This window comes from Panonychus citri, unplaced genomic scaffold (genome assembly GCF_014898815.1).
Source record: "Panonychus citri isolate SS breed McGregor unplaced genomic scaffold, ASM1489881v1 Contig00143, whole genome shotgun sequence".
In the NCBI taxonomy this organism is placed as follows: Eukaryota; Metazoa; Arthropoda; class Arachnida; order Trombidiformes; family Tetranychidae; genus Panonychus; species Panonychus citri.
Window position 1 is genome coordinate 1,386,042 of NW_026515548.1, and position 26,750 is coordinate 1,412,791.

At 30.6% G+C, this 26,750-nt stretch overlaps 4 protein-coding genes across 6 annotated transcripts; 1 reads left to right on the forward strand and 3 right to left on the reverse strand.

Annotated features, from left to right (window-relative positions):
- Window position 1: 1 nt before the first annotated feature.
- On the reverse strand, window positions 2-26,047 carry LOC128396150 (putative uncharacterized protein DDB_G0277255). 2 transcript variants are annotated; one of them, XM_053356688.1, is made up of 4 exons: window positions 25,820-26,047; window positions 23,062-25,482; window positions 2,950-3,336; window positions 2-1,425 (listed from the first exon to the last, which is right to left on the reverse strand). In XM_053356688.1, the coding sequence occupies exons 1-4, from the start codon at window positions 25,857-25,859 to the stop codon at window positions 803-805; spliced, it is 3,471 nt and encodes a 1,156-aa protein (XP_053212663.1). In that variant the 5' UTR covers window positions 25,860-26,047; the 3' UTR covers window positions 2-802. The 2 variants fall into 2 exon arrangements, with proteins under 2 accessions (XP_053212663.1, XP_053212662.1); XM_053356687.1 differs by lacking the exon at window positions 25,820-26,047 and having other exon boundaries at window positions 23,062-25,600.
- On the forward strand, window positions 6,250-8,667 carry LOC128396177 (trypsin-1-like). 2 transcript variants are annotated; one of them, XM_053356717.1, is made up of 4 exons: window positions 6,250-6,759; window positions 6,922-7,282; window positions 7,618-8,023; window positions 8,237-8,667. In XM_053356717.1, exons 1-4 carry the CDS (start codon window positions 6,705-6,707, stop codon window positions 8,417-8,419), a joined length of 1,005 nt encoding a protein of 334 aa, XP_053212692.1. In that variant the 5' UTR covers window positions 6,250-6,704; the 3' UTR covers window positions 8,420-8,667. The 2 variants fall into 2 exon arrangements, with proteins under 2 accessions (XP_053212692.1, XP_053212691.1); XM_053356716.1 differs by having other exon boundaries at window positions 6,252-6,759; window positions 6,919-7,282.
- On the reverse strand, window positions 11,613-13,782 carry LOC128396171 (leukocyte elastase inhibitor-like). Its single transcript, XM_053356711.1, has one exon. It carries the CDS (start codon window positions 12,997-12,999, stop codon window positions 11,758-11,760), a length of 1,242 nt encoding a protein of 413 aa, XP_053212686.1. The 5' UTR covers window positions 13,000-13,782; the 3' UTR covers window positions 11,613-11,757.
- Window positions 17,170-21,231, reverse strand: LOC128396168 (myb-like protein AA). The gene is made up of 2 exons (XM_053356705.1): window positions 18,845-21,231; window positions 17,170-18,748 (listed from the first exon to the last, which is right to left on the reverse strand). The coding sequence occupies exons 1-2, from the start codon at window positions 18,848-18,850 to the stop codon at window positions 17,408-17,410; spliced, it is 1,347 nt and encodes a 448-aa protein (XP_053212680.1). The 5' UTR covers window positions 18,851-21,231; the 3' UTR covers window positions 17,170-17,407.
- Window positions 26,048-26,750: the final 703 nt, after the last annotated feature.

The window sequence follows — 26,750 nt, forward strand, 5'->3', positions numbered from 1 at the left end:
ATTTTAAATTAACAGTTATTTTATTAATCTCAAATTGACAATATGTTAATTTCCCAAAACAAAAAGCTCATATTAAATTGAGCCGCTTGTTGAATCGCTAAGACGATTCTTGGACTCGAAAGTGTTTCCATGTCAATCTTAGTCTGTTTGGAACATTTCAGAACTTTTTTTTCTACGAAAACTTTAGATAGTGGGAAAGAATTCGATAATGAGCATTGATAGAGTCTCTTAAATATCGAATTCCAATTGATCGCCATCAAAGCTTCCATGAGATTGGCACGGAAAGTGAACTGAAAATCTAACCGAAAAGAGAACTTATTTCCTTTCGGTTGGATTGACGAATTACTTTCGAAATCTATTCGAAAAATCTATATAATAATACATGTGTTTAGAGAAAATTTGATTCCATTTGAAATTCTCGCCTCCTTTGGCTCAATTCTTTAAATGGTCCAAAGTGATATTTTCGAATCCGTTTGAGTTTCGATATTTCGAGATTAACATTAACATTATAAATATAAATGTAATCCATTAATCGTGTTGGTCAATCCTTTTGGAGGTCAATTACAATCAAGTTAGGGTCAGTTAAATAGAAACAATTACAAGCTTGATTGTCAATCGATTGAGAGTAAAAAAAACTAATTTCATCAGCACTTAATCAATAATGTACATTGGACAATTAATTATTACAAAAAATAGAGAGAAAGAGACAGAAAGAGTGAGAGAGAGAGAGGAACAAAAAAAAATTCATTTTCTAGGGTAGATCATCTTCCATGCAAAATATTGGTCTTTCCACGAATTTGGGTCAAACATGAGCAAGTATTTGAACCTCCGAATTGCCCGAAGTTGAGATCGAAGGGTTAGGTCCACTATTAAAGGCTGGTGTCAATAAATTCTCACTATTTGAGGTCAAAGTAACAGCGGAAAGTGATGTTGTCGACGATGAATTTGTATTAGATAACATGTTAGCGTTAATTGTATTGTTACGATCTGTAGTCTCATCATTTGATTCATTGGTCATCGGTGTTATGGCCACGATATTGATTCCATTTGGTGTACAAACGGTTGATGTTGTATTTGTTTGGTGAATTGTTATCCTATTTACATCATCCTTATAATTGGAGGTTGTTGTTGTGTTAGTGGTGGAATTGGTGGTTGGGATTGTGCTGTTTAAACCACCGGTACTTGTAATAGGTTCTTGGGATTGTTGACTAGCATTGGTTGAGGTTGTGGTGGTGATAAGACGAGATGATGAGTATATTGGATGTCCAAGTGAATTATTGTTATTATTTCCGCTGCTGTTTAATTGTCCACTTAATGAACTATTGTTATTATTATTCACAGAATTTTGGTCAATAATAGATCGATAACTTGGAGGTCGACTTATGGGTCGTGTAAGTGTGTTACCTCCCGGTCGATTCAAGGTTCCTATTGAGAGAGAAAAAGAAAATAAATAAATAAAAGAAAATTAGAAATCCAGATTATCTAATGTTTGCTATAAACACAAGGATTTAAATAATGAGATGATGATTATCATTAATACTCAGAGAAAAATAATAAACATAAACAATTAGGATCCTTAATCTGTATATTTGTTGACTATTACATCTCATAATTCAATTCTATTGCTTTGTTAGCTCATGGATTTGCTTGGTTAACCTCATTCAACGAGGAACCACAAAATTATCACCTTAATCATCATTTAATATGATAACAGAAAGAGCTTAGTCTCTCCATCTCTTATTTTTGGGTCTTTTGTTTGCAAATTTAGGTCTATGATAGCAGATGATGATGATGATGATGATGATAAGAGGAAAATGTAATAATAATGATGACTTATAATACTGGTGAGAGGATAATAAGTGATGCGGCAAATTTACTGCAGAGAGTCAATGATGTTAACTGAGATGTTGATATTGTTGATAATCATTATACTGTCTGGTTGGTGTTTGTTGATCAACATCTTCATCTCTCTCACAGTCAACAACAGTCTTAGTTAAACTCCACTGAGTTCAAGTAGATCTTTTTTTCCCTCTTCGTCTACAAGATCATCAAGACTTCTAGATTTCAAATATTCTGTTTTTCATCTGAGAAATTCTGTCAACTGAAAAAAGAGAAAAAAGTTTTCTTTCCATCAGGATTGGATTACTTTCTATTCATCCCAATGAATCTCTAATATTACATGATGATGATAAGAAGAAGATGATGATAACTTCTCTTATTTCTTTCTTTTCTTTTTCATCATCATTATCAAACTTCATCTTCTTTTCGCCTCTAAACTGTTAATTTGCGTGCTTTTAATCATCGCTTTCAACCATCATCATCCTGATAATTAGTTTCGTTGCAATTTAAAACATTTTCAAAGTTAATCTGTTATCCTCTGAGGATCAGCTGGTAAATGAAAGGTTTACAAGATGATGATGATGATCTACCTTTAAGCAAGTCAATCAAATCTTTTAATCAACTGCAGAGATACTTGAAAATCAAGATTAATGAGAAACAAAAACCATCATCATTATGTATTGTGAATGTCAATGTACCGAAACAGGTCAATTGATGGGTAATGATAATTTTTTCATGTTAAATACTAATCATTATGATAACGATAATTACGATGACAATGATTTTCTTTATCGATATAATCATGATAATTATAAAAAAAAATACTAAATCAGTGAGAGGAGAGAGAGAGAGAGAGGTTAGTGATGGTCAATAGGTCAATATTATCTTTGAATTACAAATCATCATTATACATTTTGTATTAAGACATCAACAGAATCAAATTGTAAATCATTTTGTTACTCAAATTAATTGTTCAAGATTGTTTAATCTTCTTCTATTGATTGTGAGAAAAAAGTTGCAATCAACTTATATGATTTGAACTAAATTTACGGCGCATCATCATCACAATTAGATTAGAATTTGTTTATTTGGATGGATAATGATACTTACCAGCAAGACTTGAGGCCGCTGAGCTTCGGTAAGTAGGCGGAGGTGAGACTGGTGAGAGGGAGGTAGGTTGTGTGTGAGAAGATGATCTTTCCAGGAGAAGTAGCCTGAGGCGATATTCTTGCATGGATGCTTGGTATGATGGCGGCGGTGGACGGTATTGAAATTCAGGGTAAAACATGGCCCCGTAGGGATGATGGTGAGCACCTGAACGTCCATGGGGATCGGGTACACGGGGTAAGAATCGTCGACCAGTTGATTCCAATGAGCTTCCCGATGTACCAACGATACCTGGAATCTCATCCAGGCCAAAGAGGCTTCTCCATTCAGATCCCGTGTTGATTGCTTTCCATGTGAGGCCACTAATTACTACCAATACTATGCCGATACCTAAATTAAGTTAATCAATGGATTAGATGAAAGAGATTAGTTTTTTTTTACAATTACAATTGATTTGGAAACAAAATCCCAAAGTTTTCAAGGTGAATCGATTTTCTAATAATTTCAATAATTCTCAAAATCTCAAGAATAATTTGATTTTTTTTTCAATCAACAATTTGCATGATAATTTAATTGCAAGAAAATCAATTGGTTACAACAATTGATTAATCTCAAGGATAAAATTATTGATGATAATTTTGGTTAGTGAATTAATTTCACAATTGAATTAACCATTTAAAACTTTAAATTGATTCAATTTTTTTTTGTTATTCATCATTCAGATAATCAGAATTCAACAAAAATTGAATAAACTTAATCATGTCAAGGTAACAAAGGAAAATACAACATAATTGATTACGATTGTCAAGTATAGTGTAAATTGTGAATAATTAAATTTAATTCAATTAGTTGTAAAAATGTTCAAACAAATAATAATCATCATCAACTTCAATTGAAACAAAATTAAATTAAATGATTACTCAGTTATATCAATTACAATTAATGATAACTAGTGACTTAGTTACATAAATAAAAGTAAATCATTGTGATCAAAATGAAAACAAATTAATTCATCAACAATTTACAATAATTAAATCCAAGGCTGTCAATGATTAACTTACGTGAGTCTAATACAAGTATCACAATTAACTAATTGTGAAAACAAAAGGATATTGACAAACAAGTAAAACTTTCAATTGTTTGGGCTAATAAATGAAATTTAAATTATTAAATTTGACAATCAAGAGCAATGATAATGTTACAATTAACAAGATAAAAGTTTCCAACCTTGGGCAAGATTAAATTACCTTGAAAAATATTCAATTACAGTCTTAACCCTTTAACTAAATGTTGATGATTAACTTGAAATCTTTAATTATTGTAAATATATTTAAGTTAATTCTGTTTGTTAACAGTTGACAGGATATTTATGTTGCCATTTACTGTGATCAACAAGTTAATTGTTAACAGAAATTTAAACATAATTATATAGAGAAACATTGAGACGATCTAGTTAACATGCTGATGGTTAGGAAACAACAATCAAAAAATGACTTTCATGATGATAGAGAGAGAGAGACTGGTAGATAACAATAAATTTAAATGTTTCTTTCATGATGATAATCATGTTACCTGATGATGAAGATGATCATTTTGTCCTAATGAAAAAAACAACAACATAATTGTTAACAAAATTGAGGTGAAAATAAGTTCAGGTAAGATTGAATCATATGGATTCTCAATGAGAAGCATATAAATGATCAACTCAGGAGGATTCTTCATGATGATGATGATGACAAGTTCTGCATGCTCAGCCAACCAATATCTTGAAATTATCTTCATTATCATCATAATTTTCATGAAGATACTGTTTTTTTTTTCTGTGTACTTGTTGGTTGTTATCTCTTATTAATCATTTCAAATGAATCAACAATCTGCATGAAAATAAATACTCAATTCTTGCGTGTTGGTTAAAAGCTGATCGTCATGATTAACATGATCATCAAAGGTAAATATTTATGATTATCAAGGTGAAAGGAGATACGATATGATCATTGATCAAGATGATTGCTAATCATGATCAACAATCAAGTAGCTTGTTAGTTGATCATGATAATCAATTGTAACCAATTCATGAAACCGTCATTTTGATAATAAAAATTTATAATTGATTTAAATTTCAAAATTATTGATAATATTTAAACTTAGTTGAATGTTTTAATTGTAATAACAACAATCAGCTGTTTGACACAACATTCAATTGTAACAGGTTAATTAAGGCAAAAGAAATTAACTAATTATTTAAATGATTGATTCAAGTTTCAAATGATTATGTCTCTGGGTTATGATTAATGTAACTTTAATGATTAACTTGATCGTTGAATTTGGTAAACGTGTTTAATTGTAATCAAGATGCTCAATCAGTTGAACATGTTACAACTAATCAGTTGAGATTATCTTTAACCTGGATTTAATATCCTATCACAATTAAATTTAATTTCAACGTTAAGACAATTAAGATGGGTTAACCCAACAACGTGAACATTTTCATCGAGATAATTAAAGGATGATCAAGGTTATTTACTGTAAATAAATCATAATCAAAGTTAACCATCCAGCCCAAAGATTAAACTTATTCATCAACAATTAAACTTACACTGGATTAAGGAAACGTTCAATTCATTCACAATTAAGCTAATTAACTTGTCTTAAGAAATTTAATTCAATCAACTTATGTCCTCTTTTTTTTCACTCAAAATTATTACAATAATAATAACAAATATGATGATTAATTTGATTGTTGATTGTTTATTTTTTCATCTTAATCATTACGTTAATTTAGATGTAGGTTAATCTACATCATTAAATTATAACAATAATAATAATCAAAATTGATTGAAAATGATTAATATTATGAATATATCATTTAATATAATTGTCACTTTATCCAATGACAATTACAGTTACAATTACGTTAATCAGTTAATTACAATTAACTTAATTTCCCTTTACTGATTAATAATTTAAATCAACTAAAAATTCAATGTTGAGGTCAATTTAAAGTTCCCATTGGATGTTACCTAACAATTAAATTAACAAATCGTGAGGTAATTTAAATCCAACAATCTGATCAATTGATTTTTACTATCAAATCCTCAATTTAATTAGATAACAATTTAGTTAATCGTAATTGAAATAATATGAGAAAAAAAGTAATAAGTAAACATTAAATTGTTAATAACAAACAAATCACAAACTAATAACTAATCTTAATGTTTACAACATTACAATTAATTAACTAAACTAATACAATATCAGATTGTGATCAAGATAATGATTAGTGAAGTTGATTAATTGTAAAAACTATAATAGTACCATCGCTAAATTGTGATTACACCTGAACCAATAATTAAACAAAAGGGTAAACCATTTAATAGTAAATATCGAAGGCCATTTAATCAACAATTTAATGATAACAATCAAGAGAGACACACTCACAATCAACAGTACAAAGTAAATCAATGAACAGATACAATTGAAAATTTTCATTCTCAATCAGATTAACAGGAATGATGATGATGATGATGATGATAATAATAATGTCCTTTTGATTATCTTCATCATCATCATATTATTACAAAATAATAGTATCATTATTATTGACTTATCTTCATCATCATCTCACTTTCAATCCAATTTCATGTCTCCAATCAGTAGTAATCATTATCATTTATCTGATGATAATGATGATTTTATTATTAATTTACGACAATTTAATGATCAATAGTAACGATAGTTAATCAACTAAATAGTTAACTATGAACAAAGTGATCATCATGTTAATCATCATCACAAGGATACCTTTTGATTCAGGTAAATTGAAAATGTTGATTGTTGATGATTTTTTTTATATCACCAAGTTTCCAAGATGTTGTAACAATTTAATTTTAAACCTTTTCTCCTCTATTTTTGTAATCATTGTTATCTAATTGTTGTTGACGATGATTGGGATTTTAATTGTGGTTTAAACAGAAGGCTTAATGGAGTGTGGATTACGACAAAGTGCTCGTGCCAAAGCCAATCGACGTACAGCACGAGAAACAATATCAACAACAACAACAACAACAACACAATCAACAGTTAATAGTGTCACAACTAATCAACTTAATAGTTCAATGGTTGATTGGGCTCGTGATAGTGATCCGGAAATGGAAATTGAAATAAATAATGCACATGAAATTAATGGTCAGCAACATTTAGCGGCCATTGTCGGTGGTTCGTTTGCCGTTCCCGGTGATTTCTGCTGGCAATGTTCATTAACACTCAATGGAAGGCAACATTGTGGAGCGACAATAATCAATGATCGATATGTATTAACTGCGGCTCATTGTTTAGTGTTAGTTGATTAACTTATCGTAATCGCGATTCTGATTTTTTTTTTCATCTTCATGCTTCTTAATCATCATGATCATTAAGATGATGATTAAATCCATTAATAGAAAATGACATTATCCAGAAGCTTTTGTTCATGTCAGAATCATGCTGCTTATTGACCTTTTTCGATGGTCAATAATAACTCATTTCAATTTCAACGGCAACAGTCAGGGCTTAGAGATTATCTTATTCATTAAGAAAATATTGACTATCGTTAGCATTTCATCAGAAGAAAAGTTAATCATGAATGTTAATCATTAAATATTAATCTTATTTCATTATCATTATTATTTTAAGGATTCCAGGTAAACGTGCAGTTAAAGTTGGTGGTTTGTTTTGGTATAGTGGAGTTACTTATCCAGTAACTCGGATAATTGTTCATCCTGGTTACAGTTCAAACTCAATGAAAAACGATATTGGATTAGCTGAATTATCAGAACCAATTAAATTTACCAATGGAGCTCGAAATGGTAATGGAGCAATTTGTCCGGTTTGTTTACCTGATCAGGATCAAGAGTTCAGTGGTACCCTAGTAGCATCCGGATGGGGAGCTATCAGAGAGGGTGGGAGTAAATCTGATAAAATGAAATGGGTTCAATTGTCTTGGCTACGATCAAATATATGTACAGACGCTTATCCTCATTATAAGGCCAATACCCAAATTTGCGCGGGTTTTATTACTGGGGGACGAGATACGTGTCAGGTAATAGTAACAGTACTAATATCGATTAAAAATGTTTAATGATAAACATTAGTAGCTTTAAATTCATGATTGATTCATTGTTTACACCGGAAAAGGTAAGGACATTGAGGTCAAAAGCCTTTTCGAGTAAACAATGAAACAGAACCATTTATGTAGTATCACGACTAACTAATACTTAGAATGTGCTTTGCTTTTGTTTACGGGGTCAATTAGGGAGATTCGGGTGGACCTTTGGTAAAATTTGCGAAAATGAAACCAGATGAGAAGGAGAAACGAGCCTTTCTAGTGGGCATTGTATCAAACGGAAACGGATGCGCTCGACCGGGTTACCCTGGTATCTATACGAAAGTATCATCGTACTTGAGTTGGATTCAAAGCCATATGACAAGGAGATGATGAAACTGATAATCAGGATAATTTTTTTCCTGTTTAAATTGTTTAATTTAGAGAGTAAGTGAAAAATCAATCAAATTGTATTATAAAAACTGGTCAAGATAAATAATCAACTTTTTTCCTTACAATCAAATAATTGATGATAATCATCATCATCCCGATTACATTTGAAATCATCATCATCCGATGATGATGATGGTGATTGTTAATATATTTTTTACTATTACAATTAAATAAACACACTAAAAGTGACTCAACAAAATAATGGACATTGTTTGTTGTGGTCAGTTAACTTTTTACCCGAAAAAAAAAGTTAAATTTACTTTCTATTTCTCAATATAATCAAATGATAATCAAATGATTAGTTGGTAAAGTAACAAAATTAACTGATTACAATCAAAATAAAAGGTAAATTTATAATAAGCAATTACAATGTCATTTTAGTAGGTCAGTTATAAACACAATAACAATTAACTAACTATTGATGGGTGTAAATTAAATACTTGTAGCAGATTGAAAATGGTAAAAAGTGCAACAATTAATAGTAAAATAGTAACATAGTGTTAACTGTTAGTATTACAATCAACGGAAATCAGTTAAATGTCAATTTTTAAGGGAAGGGAAGATTTAATTGCAATGTCTATTGTAGGTCACACAATTGGTTAACACCTATTTTTTACTACAGGGAGAGTAGAAATCACCCTGTAAACAACAACAATAATGTAACATTATTATCATGTGTTGACAATGGATTAGAGTCAAATTATATTGAATGATAAAGGTAAACGATTGACACAATAGATTATCGTTTCCTGAACATATTATCACAATTATAACGAGGGGAAGATGCGTGAAGATGATAAAAGATTATCAGCTGAATAAGCAGAGAGAGAGAGACAGGAAAGACTTTAATCAATTTGATGATGAAGATGAAGATGATGAAGATAAGGACCAGAAAGATGCTAAAATCGCATTGCAATTGTTAAATTGTTTGCATGTCCCTTTTGATTGATGTTAACTGTAAAGCTATTTTGTTGATGGTTTTGTTTATGGTTTCAATTTGATTGTCAGCATCAGTTAATTGTGTTAATTTATTATAACTTTGTTAAAATCCATTGTATTCAGACAGTTAAGGTGACCATTGAATTGTTAACTTTAAATATTCAAATAATCAGAGATGCAATTTCATCATCACTTTCAAATATCAGAATATCTTGTTTCAAGAAAATAACTCAGCCTATTCAAGTTACAATACAATGAGTTCAGTGTTGTAAAAAAAATGATTAAATTGTTGATGTTAATGGTGAGAGTTAATATTATATTAATAATAATTATTACAATCAAGTTAATACGGTAAATTACAATACAATGTGAGATGATGATGATAAACAGTAGCTAATCATTTGAATGGGTGAGTGTGAATGAGATGGTCATAATTAAGTGACATTGTTATAATCAAATGATGATAATGAGTATGGTCAAAACATAATCATCATCATGGTCAGTTAACAACAACAATTTCACTTTTTTTAGCTTCATCAACTTTACAATGATAAAAAGACAAACGCTCAATGAAAATTGAGACAATTACAGGATAATGATTATCAGGCTCGTTTTTTTTTCATTCACTTTTATTGTAATGATGATAATGGTCAGTGAAACGTTGAAATGAGGATGAAAAAAATAGAAGATTTTTTCATTTCAAATACAAATGACCAGTATAATCTTCAAACTGACCAAACAAAAGTTTTAAACTTTCATTTTTTCAATTGAATGTAAATATAAACTTACTGTATTTGAAAAGAAGCAGTAAAAGTGATTATTAGAAAGTGAATTAATCTTGTAGATATGAGATGATCTCATTAAGAATAAGCAAAAAACAATGAATCCATTTCGAGATGACCTTTACTTGGATAGTGGACACATCGAGAAGATTAAGGACAACTCTGAATCAAATCCTCACATAGATTGAGAGAGAGAGAGAGTTTCTGAAAATTGTAATACAAATCTAATTGAACAATGAGCTTAGTTTGAATTGTTGATGTACAACAATTGAAACAATCTAATTGCTTTCAAGGTTCAATGGGAGGGATGATTACAAATGATCAGTGTTTATTGAACAATTGCATTTATAAAGCTCGTGCTAAATTCATAACTAATTTGCATAATGCTGAGAAATGGTTTACCCTAAGGATTGGGATAAAAAGATGAGGATAAAAATGATTAATATGAGAAGAGTATAAGTTAAAATGGATAAGTGGGATAGTCTTGATTAAGGGTTTCCACATGGATATTAAACTAATTAGATAATTAATTGCATCAATTTGCATTGAGTTAAATAAACACAAGGGAAATAATTAATTAAATGAAATAATATTTACAGTTTAACATTTAATTACAAATCAACAGACTGATTGTTGATTTTTTCAAAAGAAAAATGGTCAAATTAAATCAGTTCAAACAATTGAACATCAATTTCATGTACATTGAATTCACAATTAAAGGTTCGTGATACAACTTGACATTAATTCATCTGATTAATTGCTTATATATAATCGCCATGATTTACTGAAAAGGGTTGAAAATCAAGGGGTTAATGTCAATGACAGTTAATAGATCCGTAGGTTGATATAATAATAATCTCTTATTTCAATAATGTTTCAAGGTGTTGATTCTTGTTGATCTGAGTACGAAAAAGTTATCAACACCTACACAGAACTAAATTTGTCGTTTCAAATTGAATGAGGAAGAGTCAACAAAACAATGAGCCAAAATCGTACCATGATTGACTATTCACACACCTTAAAAATTAATGCAAAAGGTTAATTGTTAACCATTAATTGTTAAACTTTGATTAACCCTCTTCATCAACAATCAACAGTGTAAACTCTCATTGGGGAAAAAAAGTGACAACCATGATGATGATGATGAAAGACATTGAAAGTATCTTTGTGAGGCGCGTTTGTTGATTCTCACAAGAAACTGACCTCAAGTTGATGAAAGTTTATCATTATCGTGTTCATCATCATCACTTTTGTAGCTTATAGAGAATGTCAATGAAAAGATGATGATGATGAAAAAAAAAGTGATGAAGTTACTGAACTGAGTGGAGAAAAATTTTTTCCATGTCATAAACAGTCACACAAATTAAAGCAAATAAATCCAACTCATCCAAAAATAGTGAAGGTTGATTAAACTGATTGTAAAGTTATTATTAATAAACAAAATAATAATAATAATAATCGAGAGTGAATGATGAGAAAAAAACTATTAAAGTAATCAAGGATAATGAATGTTTTTGCCAACAACAGCAACAGAGTGATGATGATGTTTGATTGTTATTACATGTTTTCTTGTTTACCAATAAAATGAATCAATTGATTGGTTACATCACGAATCATGTAGATAAAGGGACGATTAACGATTAATTGATGAACCTTTGATATGGGAATTGATTTGTATCCTAAGGTTGTCAGAGAAGTTACTGTTCCCAGAGAAGCAAGTTCATCCAAGTGAAAAGATGATACTTGGGATGCGGATGAAACATATAATGATGAATCCGGTGAGATACCAGATAGATTTGCTCTAGGACCAAATATCTCAGTTATCCCCATGGACGATGCTAATAGTTTAAGATCATATTTACCAGAGACATTGAATTTAGGTAAAGACAAGTCAATGGTTACTTTACGTGAGTTTCGTAGTTGATTGTCAAGGGAACAAGGTTCAATTAGATTGAATAGTGAATTGATATCATTAGATGATGATGATGATGATGGAAGAAAAATATCTAACATCATATTAGCCTTATATGGAATACCAATGATTGAATAATTTGGTGTCTCTGTTAGATCAAAGTTTCCAGTGGTTCTCATGAAAGTAACTGAAGTTTTTTCAATCAAACCTGATGAACTGTACCAGGGTTGGTTGTTTGTAAGATTTTCTTGAAATGGGGTTACCCAAAAACCTTTGAAATAAACACCATTAAGTAGAGCAAGTTTGGTCAGTGAATCAAATGGTTGAGAGACAAGATTATTAATGGTTCCACCAGTGTTTTCTGAGGCCCATGAGTTGATATTTTTTAGTAAAGATGATTGATCGGAATTCATGAAGTCAACATCATCCACATCGATTGAATAGATTGAGGTTAAGTTGGAACGAAATTCAGAACGAAGACGAAAACTTTTCTCGATAAGAAGTTGATGAACTGATCGAAGGATAATTTCATCTTGATTATTTTCAGTTCGATTTAAACGAGATGGAATAAGAAGTTTGGACATTATCGAACGAGCTTCTTCAATCGAATCAAAGTCAAGGGTGGAAAGTAATTGATTAGCAGTTGATCCACCAGAACCAATTAATAAGGTTGATAAAAGTGTAATCACATTAATTGGTGAGAAAAATATATTCTCATCATTGTAGATTGATGATAAATGAATTAATGATTGCCAAGAGAAATTGTTTACAATTGAAATGTAATCAGGAATTGTTGATGTGTTTATCGGTAATGGTAAAACTATTATTGGTAAAAATATCAACACTATTTTCATCAACATTACGTAAGGTGATTGGATTAACATCATCGTGATTATATAATTCAAGTAAATCAACAGATTAACTGGTCAAAATGATATGTGACTTATCACTGATGATCTGATGAGAGTTCAACTGACCTACACCATGATGGATATATAAAGTGAGAGAGGCGGAAGTGGATTCAACAAGGAAAGGGGAATACCCGAAATAGAATTTAAATTGTTTAAATTAATCAATTAGAGATAATCCATAGAAAAAAAAGTAAAAGTAGGAAGTGAAAGTTATCAATTATCTGGACACAATTAAAATCATCATCAACTCATGTTTATAAAGGTTCAGACAATATGAATTCAATTCCCTTATTCATTGCTGGACCATCAACAATAATCTCATGAAAAGGATGAAAATTAGATAGATAAATATTAATAAAGGGATAAATTTCAATTCTATTCACCAAATGAAACCATAGTAACTTGAATATAAAATCAGAACTTACAACTAGGTCAGTAGTCAGTAAAAGAGAGTGTAAATAGTTAATGATGAGAAAACCGGATGCCTAAAAGTTTCAATTTTCAGTGTGAATAGTTCATAGATTCATGATGATAATAATAATATAAAAAAGAGCATGGAAAAATATTAATAACATATAATGAATATCAACCGACACTAATCAAATGTGCAATCTTCAGATGAGTTATTCCGATTATTATATAATATGAATAGTTTGGTGTGTAAGGAAAATAAAGTTCATAGTGTGAACAAATAACGATTAACATGATCGTCAACTGAACCGTGTTCATATGAATGATATGAATCTATTATCATTTAGTATTAACCGTGTGATCTGATTTAGAGAGAGAGAGAGAGAGAGAGAGAGAGAGAGAGAGAGAGAGAGAGAGAGAGAGTGTTAAAACTGATGAATGAACCGGAAGATGAAATAAGATGATCAGATGATGATATTGATACACTTTAGTAAACATACTCATGGATGATAATGGTTATCATGGAAAGTGAACAAATCAAGATTTAGGATTAAAGCCAAACTATTGAAAGTCAATCAATTACTCAAAGTGAAATTGAATCAACTTATTAATAGATAAGATTGAGAGAAAAAAGTTTTCAGTTATCATGAAAACAATGAATGAATTGAATGGATAACATGATGAATGGATAAAAAAATTGAATCTTTAAGGATGAAAACAAGTTTTTTTTTCATCATCATCATTTGAATCTCAATCTATTACCTTTGATAGGTAATTGTAGTTGATTGTTATTGTTGTTAACAATAATCATGTAATTAGTGTTGATCATGTTTATTATTGTTAGGATAACAATTGGATTCATTAGTTTTCATGGAAACCTTAATGTTACATTAACATGAAATTTCATTCATGAAAATTAAATCAGTCAAATTTCATTCAGTTACCATGATTATCGTCATCAGTATTATTGTTAAGTGAGAGTATATTTTGTTTAAAGTGAATCAAATTAATCAATAATCATTTATGTATATAAATGTATCAATTGAGTAACGATAATGATATTAAAATGAATCAATGGATATGAATTCATGTCAGAACTTTTTGTCTAAATGTTTGCATTTCTTTTCTCAATTTAATATTATCATTAAGATGATTTATTCACATGATATGAGTTACAAACTGACCAATCAAACGGTAAAAACAATAATATATCAAATATATTATATCATAACTGATGAATATGTAAATATGGTTATTAGGTGAATAATGAATCAACATGAAATCGCAATTGTATCTACAGGGAGATTAGAACTGGTTTCATTGATAATCTTCATCATCACTCATAACAAGAACTATGTTAACTTTCAATTAATCATGTAGGTTCAGTTGATTGTTCAATATTGATCAGAAATTTACTGCTTAAATCATGATACTTTTCAATCATCATGATAAACTTTTGTTTATCAAAATGATTAACCTAATGAATCAAGGAAGTCAACGGTTCATCATTCAGTATCTTCTTATTGATTTATCAAATTATCTTCAACCTTTTACTTTGGATTCATTTTCATCATCATGAACATCATCTTAATACTTTTTTTTTGTTTTTTTCTTCACTATTTATCAAATGATGACCTGAAAAAAAGATGAGGAAAGAAAAGGTTTTCTGATTAACTTGATGATCATTTGGGATAAATTAGATTGTGTTATCATCTTTTCACATCATATTCATGAAAGAAACATCATGAAATCCGTTACCATGTGATCAGAATAATCGTTAGTAAAGTTGAACATTTGGTTCATTGAGAATTTGAGTGAAAAAAATAAACTTAATGTTCATCAAAAAAGTAACATAATTTAGAGACATCATGAGAATCAAATGGAAATAATTAATTTACTCAATGGTCAGAGTGAAGAGATAATCATTTAAATTGAATTGAAATTAAATTCATGTTTCAGATTCAACTGATTACCTTTGGGAGTGAGAAAATTTCATTATTATTTTTCATTAATTGCGATAATTTAATCATTCAAATGAGAGTAAATTATCATCACAATCAAACAAATTACATCTCATCATCATCATCATATAATAAATATAATTTTTCTCTGACAAGTGATGACTATTTTGACTTTTAATTGTAAATATACAATTAACTGTGTTAATTGTAGTTTGATTAGTGAGTAAACAAAATGATGAACTGTTAATATGATTACCATTGAATCAGAATTTAAGATTACTATTAATCTTGGCATTGAAATGAACAGTTGATTGTGAAAAGTTAATTAATGAGTCGTTTGAAGATATCACCAAATCAACAATAAGATGATGATGATGATGATAGGAAATGATAATCAATATGAAATATGAGCCAAAAGAATGAAGTTTGTTGTGGTCAACATCATTATTTTGCTATCGTCACATCGAAATGACAAAAGATGTGGACATTATCTTTCATCAGAATGAAAACCTTGGGTCAATGGCATGATAGTAATTCACCCACCCAGTTTTTTATTCATAAATATGATTTATCATTATTATGATTTTAGAAATCAGTTGTTAGTTGATGGGCTGATAGTTAAACTGGTTGCTGATGATGAGATTGTTTTGTTGATCAAAATGTTGATTTTTTTTGCTCGTTGGAGTTGAAGACTAACACTGATTGAATAGGAATCAACATTTGAGAACATGTGAAAGTAATCAGAGTCAATGAAAAGATGGAGAGAGAGAGAAAGAGAGAGAGAGAGAGAGGAGCTGCAGGCGACGATAATGTAACTAATTTCATTCTGATTATTTGAGGATGAATAAGTTTCCTATTGTAGTAAAAGGTATTAGGATAATCAGTAGATAAAGAAAATTATCTCAATGTTAAAGGGAAATCAAAGTAATCATTGTTACTTCAATTGAAGGCTAATTCTCATGGAGATTCAATTGACTACCTTAATACTAGATCATCATAAAGTCATGATCATAAGAAAAGGTAATGATAATTGGGAATGAGACAAAATCTTTTGTGTCTGTTGACAATCAGTCAGGTACAGTTAACAATAGGATTTGACAGTCAACATCATTTTAATGATGATAATCAACCAGAAAACATCAAGAGAGAGAAATAAAATAAAAGAAAAGGAAATAGAATAAGGAAGAAGAAGAAGATGCAAGATGATATTGTCAACGCAAGAAAATTACTCTTTCTCTGTAAATCGTGACCCCAACGATCATGATAATCATCATGATCTTCATGATGGAAGATTTAAAAAAAATGTTCTAAAGACTAATAAGTATAATTCTGATTATTGAATATTCTGGTATCTCTCTGTTAAAACAAATCCAATGGTTCTCATGAAAGTTACAATTAACTTTGCATACATGAGATTCACTGAAATATATTAACCACACAATGAACATCATGAAATCATTTTAATGATCACAATCATCATAAGGAATCATCATTGTTAATCTTGTGGTAAAAAGCGGTAAATTTCAGATTCTCATGGAATTAGTTCACCAGGGTGAGGTTAACATCTTTCCGGTTTTGATTTGGTCTGATTAACGAAAACTTTTTTTTACAATCACAATTAAAATACACTATCAACATCGTCATCATTAATTATCTTACCATGTTGATCATTTTAATAGTATGTGAAATAATCATGACAAAATATCCGTTATAAAGGTTAATAATTCATCGACTAGAAAAAAAAATAATAAAGTTAATCGTGAGAGAGTCAAGATAATCAGTTGATTATTTTGTTAATATTATTTTTCCGTAACAATTTGTCCAATTTAAGTTGTTATCATTTGTTACAATTACCCATTAATAATTGGATGATAGTGGTCATTGTGATGACGGTAAAACTTATTGATCAAAATTGATAGTCGATCTATTGATTATACTATTATTTGTTTCATTCATTATTCTGGTAGTAAAATGATTAGTAGATTAATTGAAATTATCATCATTCTATATTTTTATGCTTTACCTAAATTCATACGTAACATGTTACCAGAATATGAAGGTGAAAGTGTTTGCCTTACAATTTGCTGGGAATTTTGATAATCTGTTAATGGTTCCATGTTAACTGAATCATCAGCAACGTTTTGCCTAAAATTATCATTTGATTGATCACTATTACTATCTGATCCAGTATATACTGGGCCCGATTCTTTAATCATTTGTTGATTTGCTGACTGTCCAGTTGTCAAACTTGTGGTCATCTTGTTAATCATTGAAGATTCGCCCAAGGCAAAGAATGGATCATTTTGTTCAAAAGAGAAGCGAGTTGATTGTTGAGGTAAACTACGTTGTCGTGGTTGTTGATTAATTAACTGATCATCAGATTGCGGTAGGAAATCTTTCTTGGCGAAATCAAATTGACTTGATCCATCTGATAAGATTAAATCATTGGCTGATTCTGAGATTGGAGGAGTTGATGAATATGAAGATGAAAAATTTGGAGAATCAATTGTTGGTTGAAGTAATTGAGGTTGTTGTTGTTTTTGTTGTTGTTGATGATGATGTTGATGTTGTGGCTGTTGGTGGTGGTGATGGTGAACTTGATAATGTTGCTGAGGTTGGAGCTGTTGTTGTTGTGGTGGTGGCGGTGGGGGTGATTGATGATCAGTTAGTAGAGATTTTCGTGGGTTTGATTGCTGTAAATAGTTATTCTGATTATTGGGTGAAAAGGATTGTGATGATGAGGGTTGTGACACTGTCGGGGTTGAAGCTTCTAATGGTGGAGAGTATCCTTGAATATTACCCATGAAACCAATTGGCCGACCACCAGAATAACGGACAACACTCTTGGCCTGTTCAGAATGTGACCTTACATGGGGTTTATTGGATAGTTCAGATTCTTGAACAATCGCTGATCGTGGTTCCTCAGTGACTCTTGTCTCATCTCCACTTGATTCCATACTCCATCCATTGTCAGTATATTGATCACTACCTCTACCACTAGAACTACTACCACCACCATCACCTCCTCCTCCTCCGTCAGTTTCATGCTCATGTTCATTATAATTAGAACCAGAATCACTTGAACTATCCCTTCCCTCTGACCAACCAGCATTATCTGGTTCAAGTGATTGAGCGTTAACACTTATCGCTGGAAGTGTGACTTTCATTGGTTCACGAGGCTGGTTTGGCCTATGGATTACGGCGGTTACTTTAAGTTTGGGAAAATTGAAACTTGGTAATCGAAAGGTCATCGTAGGCAAATTGATACCAAAATCAAGTTTAAGTGGTGATGTACTTCCGACTGACCATTTAACATCAGAACAACAGATTAAAATCAATATATGGCAAATAAACTAACGACCAAATAACCGAGAGAGTAACAAACAACAAAAGGAAAATTAATATCAACCAAATGAAATGAGATTATCAGAGTAATAATTAACACATACCTTCATGTTTAGTAAATTGTGAACAACTAGTTGATAAAATATATTCTTAAATTATATCATAATCACATACAAAATATCAAGAGATCCAAAAGTTAACAGTTGAGACGAGAAAAGTTGATCACAATTAACGATATTCAAGTAACAATAGTATACAAGTTATGGAAAATTGTTCGAATCTTGACAAAGTTAGTTCTAAGTTCTAAGTTCTAAAACTGATGAGTGATGATTGTTCAGTGTAACGGACACATTTTGATTCTTGATAAATCGATCAAGATGACAAAGATGATGAAGATAAATGATGAAGATGAAGGATGGTGACAATTATGATCAACATTTAAAGGTATCAAAAAACGACCTTAAAAACAAGATGTAAACCAAATCAAATGGATTATCCTCTTTCTGATATTTTAACTCAATTTTTTTCTTAATCTCGTTCCTTAATCTAAGTGATGGATTTAATCAACATGTTGCAAAATAATTGGTAAAAATAATAACTAATAACAATCAACCGGCTTGGTGATCATATGTTTTTTCATCATTTTCTAATATTCGAAATTTTTTTCTCATTCAATTTTTCAATCAATATTTTTTTCTCTCTAAATTGTCAATTTAATCAAGTTTTTTGCTTCTCTGCATCAACATCATCTCAATTCTTAACAATTATATTGACAATTAACTGTAAGAATGATTAAAAAAAACATCTAATTGCTTTTCATTAGATTTCTGTATTTACAGTTGCACTTTCAATTGTCAATCATTTAGATTGTCACTTTCTTGATTAATTGTGTTTCATTTTTTAATTAATATTAATTTATATATTGTGGTTAATTGTTTGCTCTATTTGAAGGTGTTGAGTAATTGCAAAAAATTAATCCGGATTAGAGATTCAATAATTGATTATCAGTTGTCAGAATCAAATTTCAATCAATTTCTGGACTTAATCAATGGATATTCATTTCCTGATCAATCAGTTGTCATCATTATTAATTGTGATTAACAATGCAAAAAAATTAATCAATTTTGCAAATTTGTAAACGATAGATGTTAAATTAACAAGAACTAGATTTTAATTGTAATGCTAAAATTAGATCAACAATTAGGTAAACAAGGATAAGGTAATTGTGGGAGTCCAATTAATAGTCAAGGACAATGATCATAGCAATTTCATCAATTCTGAATCTTAAATTGTAATTAAAACCTTAATTAGCAACTTGTTGACTGTCAACTAATAACAAAAGTTAACAATTGTTGATCCAAATATCCTTTCGGATGGTAATTGGTAACAATTAAAATCAAGGCTGTGAGATATTGGATACTGATTGTTGGTATACTACATGTACAATTAAGGATAGGGTTACACATACTCTCAATTATAGATTTGATTGTATTTAACATACAAAAAAACAATCCTTAATTGTTGGTTAATTGTTGAATTAATATTGATACAATATTGTAATTGAATACAAACAATCATATTCAACAGTCAACAATCAGTTTGTAACAAATGATTTGTTTAGAGGTGAAAACTTTACAATCAAATTGCTTAATAATAAATCAATTTGATAATTATGTCAATACATTCAAAAGTTATCAATGTTAAGTAAACTGTCAAGTATGATTACGATTTAATATCAATCAACAATTAAGCATTTGTCTCAATTAATGATTTTGTAGACAATCAACAATAAATTACTCTTTTTATGTAATCAACTGGTTAATTGTTTTCAAGCTTTAAGTTAATTGTGAGTTGTTGTCAAAATCACAATCAAAATTGACAAGATGTATTGAGAAAATAAATTGTGTCTTAACAATCAACAAAATTGATCAATTAATGATGATTAAGTGATAAAATATTACAAATGTATCATCAAGATCTTGATATTAATGTTACTTAATATCCAATTGATCAAAAAAGAAGACAATCTTTACTAAGCAATTAAGATAATCGATTGCAATGAAAAAAAGATTAATGCATCAACGTGTATTTAATCAACATTGACATGGATTAAATTAGTTAATACACATGATGATGAGATGGAGATAAGGTTGATAATCGCTGCGTGTTGATTAAAATAATCAACAAGGTAAGAATCAAGACTAACAAGTTATCATTATATGAACAATAGGACAATAGTATGATAATGAATATGATAATTCATGATTGAAAAGCGATTCATGAAAGCAAATTGAAGCAAAAAAAATCATAATTATTGTTTATCAACATGAATGATGATGAAATATTGGCTTTGTATTTACCTTATTTTTGGGTTAAAATGAGGATACAAAGAGATGGTGAAGAAAGGGACAAATCTCTTGCTATTGACCAGGGTCAAACAAGAGAGAGAAAATCACTTGAGGTCAATATTTTTCGACATTTACAGTAAACAAAGAGAGAGAGAGAGAGAGAGAGAGAGAGAGAGAGAGAGAGAGAGATGATGATGATGATGAAGATGACGACGAAAAGAAAGAAAAAGGGAAAGGTCAAAAGCTTTAAATTAACATAGAAAATTTTCTTGGTAGAATATTATATACAAAGAATATATTTGATATAAAGAAAACTGAGGCTTGGATAATTTGAATACAAGATGATTTTGGAAGAGGATGGATAAGGATAAAGAAAGATGATGATGACGAGGGAGAATAAAAGAAAGAAACTTATGGTAACTATTGATAAACTGTGGCAGATTGGGTTCACCTAAGAATCTACGTTACCTCTCTGTTGCTCTCTTTCCATCTTCTCTCTCTCTTTTCATCATCATCATCATCATCATCATCTCTCTACAAGAGAAATTATCAGAGAAAAAAACATTTTCTTCTTCTCTCTTTTTTTCTCTCTCTTTGTCTAAATAACAAGTCATAACCTTCACCTTTGCCACGAAGAGACTTAAACGCTTTTTTTTTACTCTCTTATCAACTTTCTTCATCTTCTTTCTTATTTTGCCCATTTTTCTCTCTCTCTAGTAAATTCCCTCAAGGCTCAACACCGCTCCTGAGTTTCTTTGCTTGACTTTCTCATTGGTTGTTGTTGATGATGAAAAAAAAAGATGATGGTGTAAGTAAGCATTGAGTAAAAGTAAGCAAGAAAAAAGATGAAATCTGTTGTGTATGTATACGCTTGAAAAGTTTTAACTTATCAACCTACAATTGAAGATAATGATGATAATGATGATGATAATAATAATAAGAATGAAAAAATGGCCTAAGAAAAATAGATTCAAGTTAAATGGACAAGTGACTTGGGTAGAAAAGGTATTTTTTTTGTTGATCGTCAATGTTAATACGAAAGGAATGTTATTTGTGTTGAGTTTATGTGGACATGTTGATGTTGATTGTTCACCTTGGTCTAAATCGGTCAGGAAAAGGTAAACCTTTAAAAGTGATACTATTGGGTAACAATTTAATCATCTATTTAAACCTAACAATTATCTGTTTAAAGCTTTAATAGTTTAAATCATTATAATAACGATAATAATTAAATTAATATTATTACGAAAAATCAATCAAAAAGTTTGTATCTTAAAGTGCTGGTAGTTGGTGGGGTAAGTGTCATAATTGCTGTTAATTTGATTGTTGATTGTTAATCTAATGATTTTTGATTGAAATTTGTTGTTAAAAATGATTTAATTGTTATATCAACAACAGAAAAAAAAGTTTAATTTGTTTCTGATGTGTTTTGTTTTTCCATCAAAAGAAAAGGAAAAAAAATATTAGTGTTAAAAGGTTAATTTAGTTTGGATGTTAATTGTTGATTATAATGACAATTAATCGGTTCTAATCTCTATGTAAGTGAGTTGTTGCATGATGATTGTAATGATTATCAATCAACTAATAGAGTTTTTTTTCCTTGAGAATTAATGTTCCCTTGAGAACAATCAATCTAATTTCTGCGGTTTAGAAATGAGGTAAACATTTTAATTTGGACAACAATTAATTGACCATTAAGGGTCGTAGTTAATTGTTGATGGAAAGTGTAATCAATTCGTTGGTACTTTTATAATGTTCAAGTTGTTAATTAATTTGTCTGTAACTTTGGTTACTATTTTTATCCATTGGTAACAAAAAATATTCATCAAATTATTAAATCAATGGGAAGATTATGATGACAAGGTTGAGAAAAAAATAAAAGAAAAAGTTCAATTGATTCACCATGAAAAATTGAAATTCGAATGAAAAAAATAGTTAATCACGATTAAGAAAAAAAATGAATTTCGACTTACATATCATGGTGAGGGAAACTGTTAGATTTTCCCTGCCCACTCTGTCAGAAGATCCTAGGAAAGTGCCGACGATTGTGAAAATAACGCCGATGAATGAGATTGTAAGGAGAGTCCATTTCAAGGTGAATCGAGTGCAATTAAAACATGATTTTGTTGTACTTGTTTCAGCATCACTATCACGAGAACAGCCTGACCTAAGGTAGGGATGATGATGACGATGATTTGAAGGATGGCTTGTATGGTGGTGGTGGTGATGATGGTGGTGGCTTGATGAATGGGGTGGTGGCAGGGAAACTGTTGGCGGGGATGGATGCGATGTGGAGGTTGATGATGATCCGGATGGAGCTGAATGGGGTAAATTGGATGTAGAGGTTGAAGATAAGTAATTGTTGTTTGAGAAAGATGATGATAAGGCGGCGGCGGTTGAAGCTGAGATTCCATTGGTTCCATTGTTTCCACCGGAAGCAACAATTGGAGCATAATTTCTTCTAGAAGGGAGTAATGGACGTCCGGGTGACACAGGTTGACCTGAAGATGGAGGAAGAGGGTGTGAAGAAGGCACAGTGTTCAGACCAAGAGGTGATTGTGTCATTGAATATGAGCTAATTGTGGGTAGAAAGGGTGTTGATGATGGATTTATGGAAGATGAACATGATAATGGCTGCGAATGATGATGACCAGGTTGACCTGAGGGATTACAAGATGATTGAGTGGCAGAAATTAACGTATTATTATTATTGTTATGTGATAAGAGTGGTGATCGAGGATAGATGATTGAAGGATGACCAGGAGGGGGTAAAGTTGAATAAGGAGGTGGAGGAGGTAAATGTGAATTAAGGATATCTGGTAAATTAGATGAATCCATTAATGGTGGTGGGCGATAAATAGGTGACCCTTGGCTAGAACCATTTGTTGTTTCTATTGAAGTATCACCAGTAATCATCAAGGTTGAAATATTTTGTTGATCATGTTGGTGTTGTTGTTGTTGATTGTGTTGACCATTGTTGTGATCGCCATTCTCATCTCCATCATCAGTTGTTTCATTTGAAACATTAAAACCATTGTTATTGGTAACAACATTACCATTGTTGACTGAATGGTTACCATCATTTGTTAATTGATGGTTGATGTTGTTATTATTGTAACTTGAATTTAATTGTTGCTGTGGATTATGGTGGTGGTGATGGTGGTGTTGTTGTTGCTGTTGATGGACATTATGAGAAGGTTGTTGTTGATGATAATGATGATTACTCTGATTTTGGCCTGAAGTTCTCATTCCTTTAATTACATCACATAGATCGGAATAAAAAACACCGATTCTTTTTACACTTTTAACTGTTGTCTTTGGCAATTGACTTCCAATAGAGTAAAATTTATTTCTACTTGGTGAATTGGTTGTTGTTGTTGTTGATGATGAAGGTGATGAAATAATTGCTGTTGTTGATTGTGTTCCATTTAATGGTGATTGTTGCTCCGTTTGACCATTTTTCTTTTCTTGGGTGTTGTTGTTATCAAGCTTGTTGTTAACTGTGGTTAAAGTTGAGATATCAACATGAACGCAATCACTTGTAGACTGATTATCATTCAATAAATCACTTGGCTGATTATTTTTGGTATATTTACAATTTTTAAATTTTTCTCTATCCTTACACTGATTATTATCTGATTCAGGTAAATTGTTATTACTAAAACTATCTTCTGATGGAGATAAATTGTTCAACTCTTTCAATGGAACTACAGATGAATTATTTTCTTGGGAAAGTAATTTTTTCTTTCTACTAAATTGTTTTGTTTTCTCTTCTTTTCCTAAACAGTTACTATTTTTATCGTCATCAAGATATTTAGATTGATTGACTAAATTCCTCTGACCATCATCATCATCATCATCATTATCCACATCGTTATTATCATAATAGATTAATTGTTGATGATTAGATTGTTGCACATCCAAATAACCATCACTTGAATTGAACACGAGACAATTATTTTCACTGAAAGATGAAACTTTATCAATACAATTATTGGTTAGTTTATCCTTTTCTCTGGTAGTAGATTTTTCAACAAGTGAAATTTTGTTATTCCAAGTAGAAGATGATGATGATGAAGAACAAGAAGAAGATGATGAAGATAAATTACCACAATTGTAGGTAGAAGATGAAAATCCTGATTCTTTGTTACCGTTGACTGGTTTAAATGGTTGACTTTTAATACCACCAATTGTTTGCTTATTGTAATTGTTGTTTCTCAAATCACTGTAACCAGATGAGAGTTTACTGGTTATCGGTTCTATTAAATTATCCACAAGTTGATTATCACAATTAGTTGATTGTCCATGGAACGGGTTACTAGGTGATTGTCGAACACTTCTATTAACATGGAGCACCTCAGGTCCGAAAGGTAGAGACGAAGATGATTGACCAACTGAAAGTAAAGAAAGAAAAAGGAACACAAAAAAGAGAGAGAGCTTGTAAATGTTGTGTTTCCATTGGCAACGAATGTCTTTTGTTGTGGAGAAAAAGATCATCTTAGTTGGTGCGCATGCGCAGAAAAGAAAAGAAACAGAAAAGAAAGAGAAAAAGAAAGAGAAGAAAAAAGAAAACCAGAAAACCAGAATTCGACCGGATTGTTGTTGTTGTTTCTTTCTCTCTTTATGTTTACCTCTCTCTCTCTCTCTCTCTCTTTAATCATTTTGACCGGAATTTAATCCGGTTTTCGTTAATTCGAGTAATTTAACTAATAATTAATTCGTTTTTCTTACCTTGATCAGTAAATTTAACTTCCGTTGAGAGTTTGTTCATCTTTTGATTAACTACCAAAGGTAATTTGTCACTAGACTTTTGTTTCTGTCTATTGTTGTTCTTGTTGTTGATGGTTAATCCTGTTGATTGTTTTGCTGTTGCAACTTCGCGATTTTGGTAATTTGTTGATGTTGATGGTTGACAATCAATTAAATTTAAAGACAATTGGTTGGTTTCTCTTTTATCAATCAACTGGACATCATCATCTTTTCTTTTCTTTCCTCTCTGGACTTTGCTTTTTTCTCGTTCTGTTGTTACTTTTTCTTCTTCCTCTTGTCCTCCTTTTCTTCCTCCTCCTACTCTTTCTAGAGATGAAGATGATGACAATAATGATGAAGAAGATGATGGTGATGATAATTCACTAGATTGTTCTACTAAAAGTTTTACTTCTAATTGGATTGACGGTTGAATATTACATGTCGAGTTATCTATTGATTGGTGATTATCTTTTTTGGCTTCTCCCATTTTTCTTGATAAAGTGACACAATTTTCTTGACCATTGGTAATATTTGAGTTCTCATTAACTTGGTCACAACTGGTTCCCTGTTGACCATTTGATTTATCCATCAATTGACCATCACCATCTTCAGTCAATCCTTTGTTTGTTAACAACTGCCTGTTGATACTTTTATTGTTGACCTTTGGTTGATTGTTTGGTCCATTTTTTGCTTTCTGTTGATTAGATTTGCCCAATTGATTCCAAGTTGTCGTTAATTTTGTTGAACTATTGCTGGACAATGTTAATTGATTACTTGGTCTAATTGTGGTTGTTGCTTTTGGTGTTGAAGTTGGTGATTTACCCTTTCGACTTGGAGGTTTGGGCGATTTAATCATCGATATAGTTGAGCTGTTGTTGGTTCGATTCGCTGTAATATTTGATCCTACATTTCG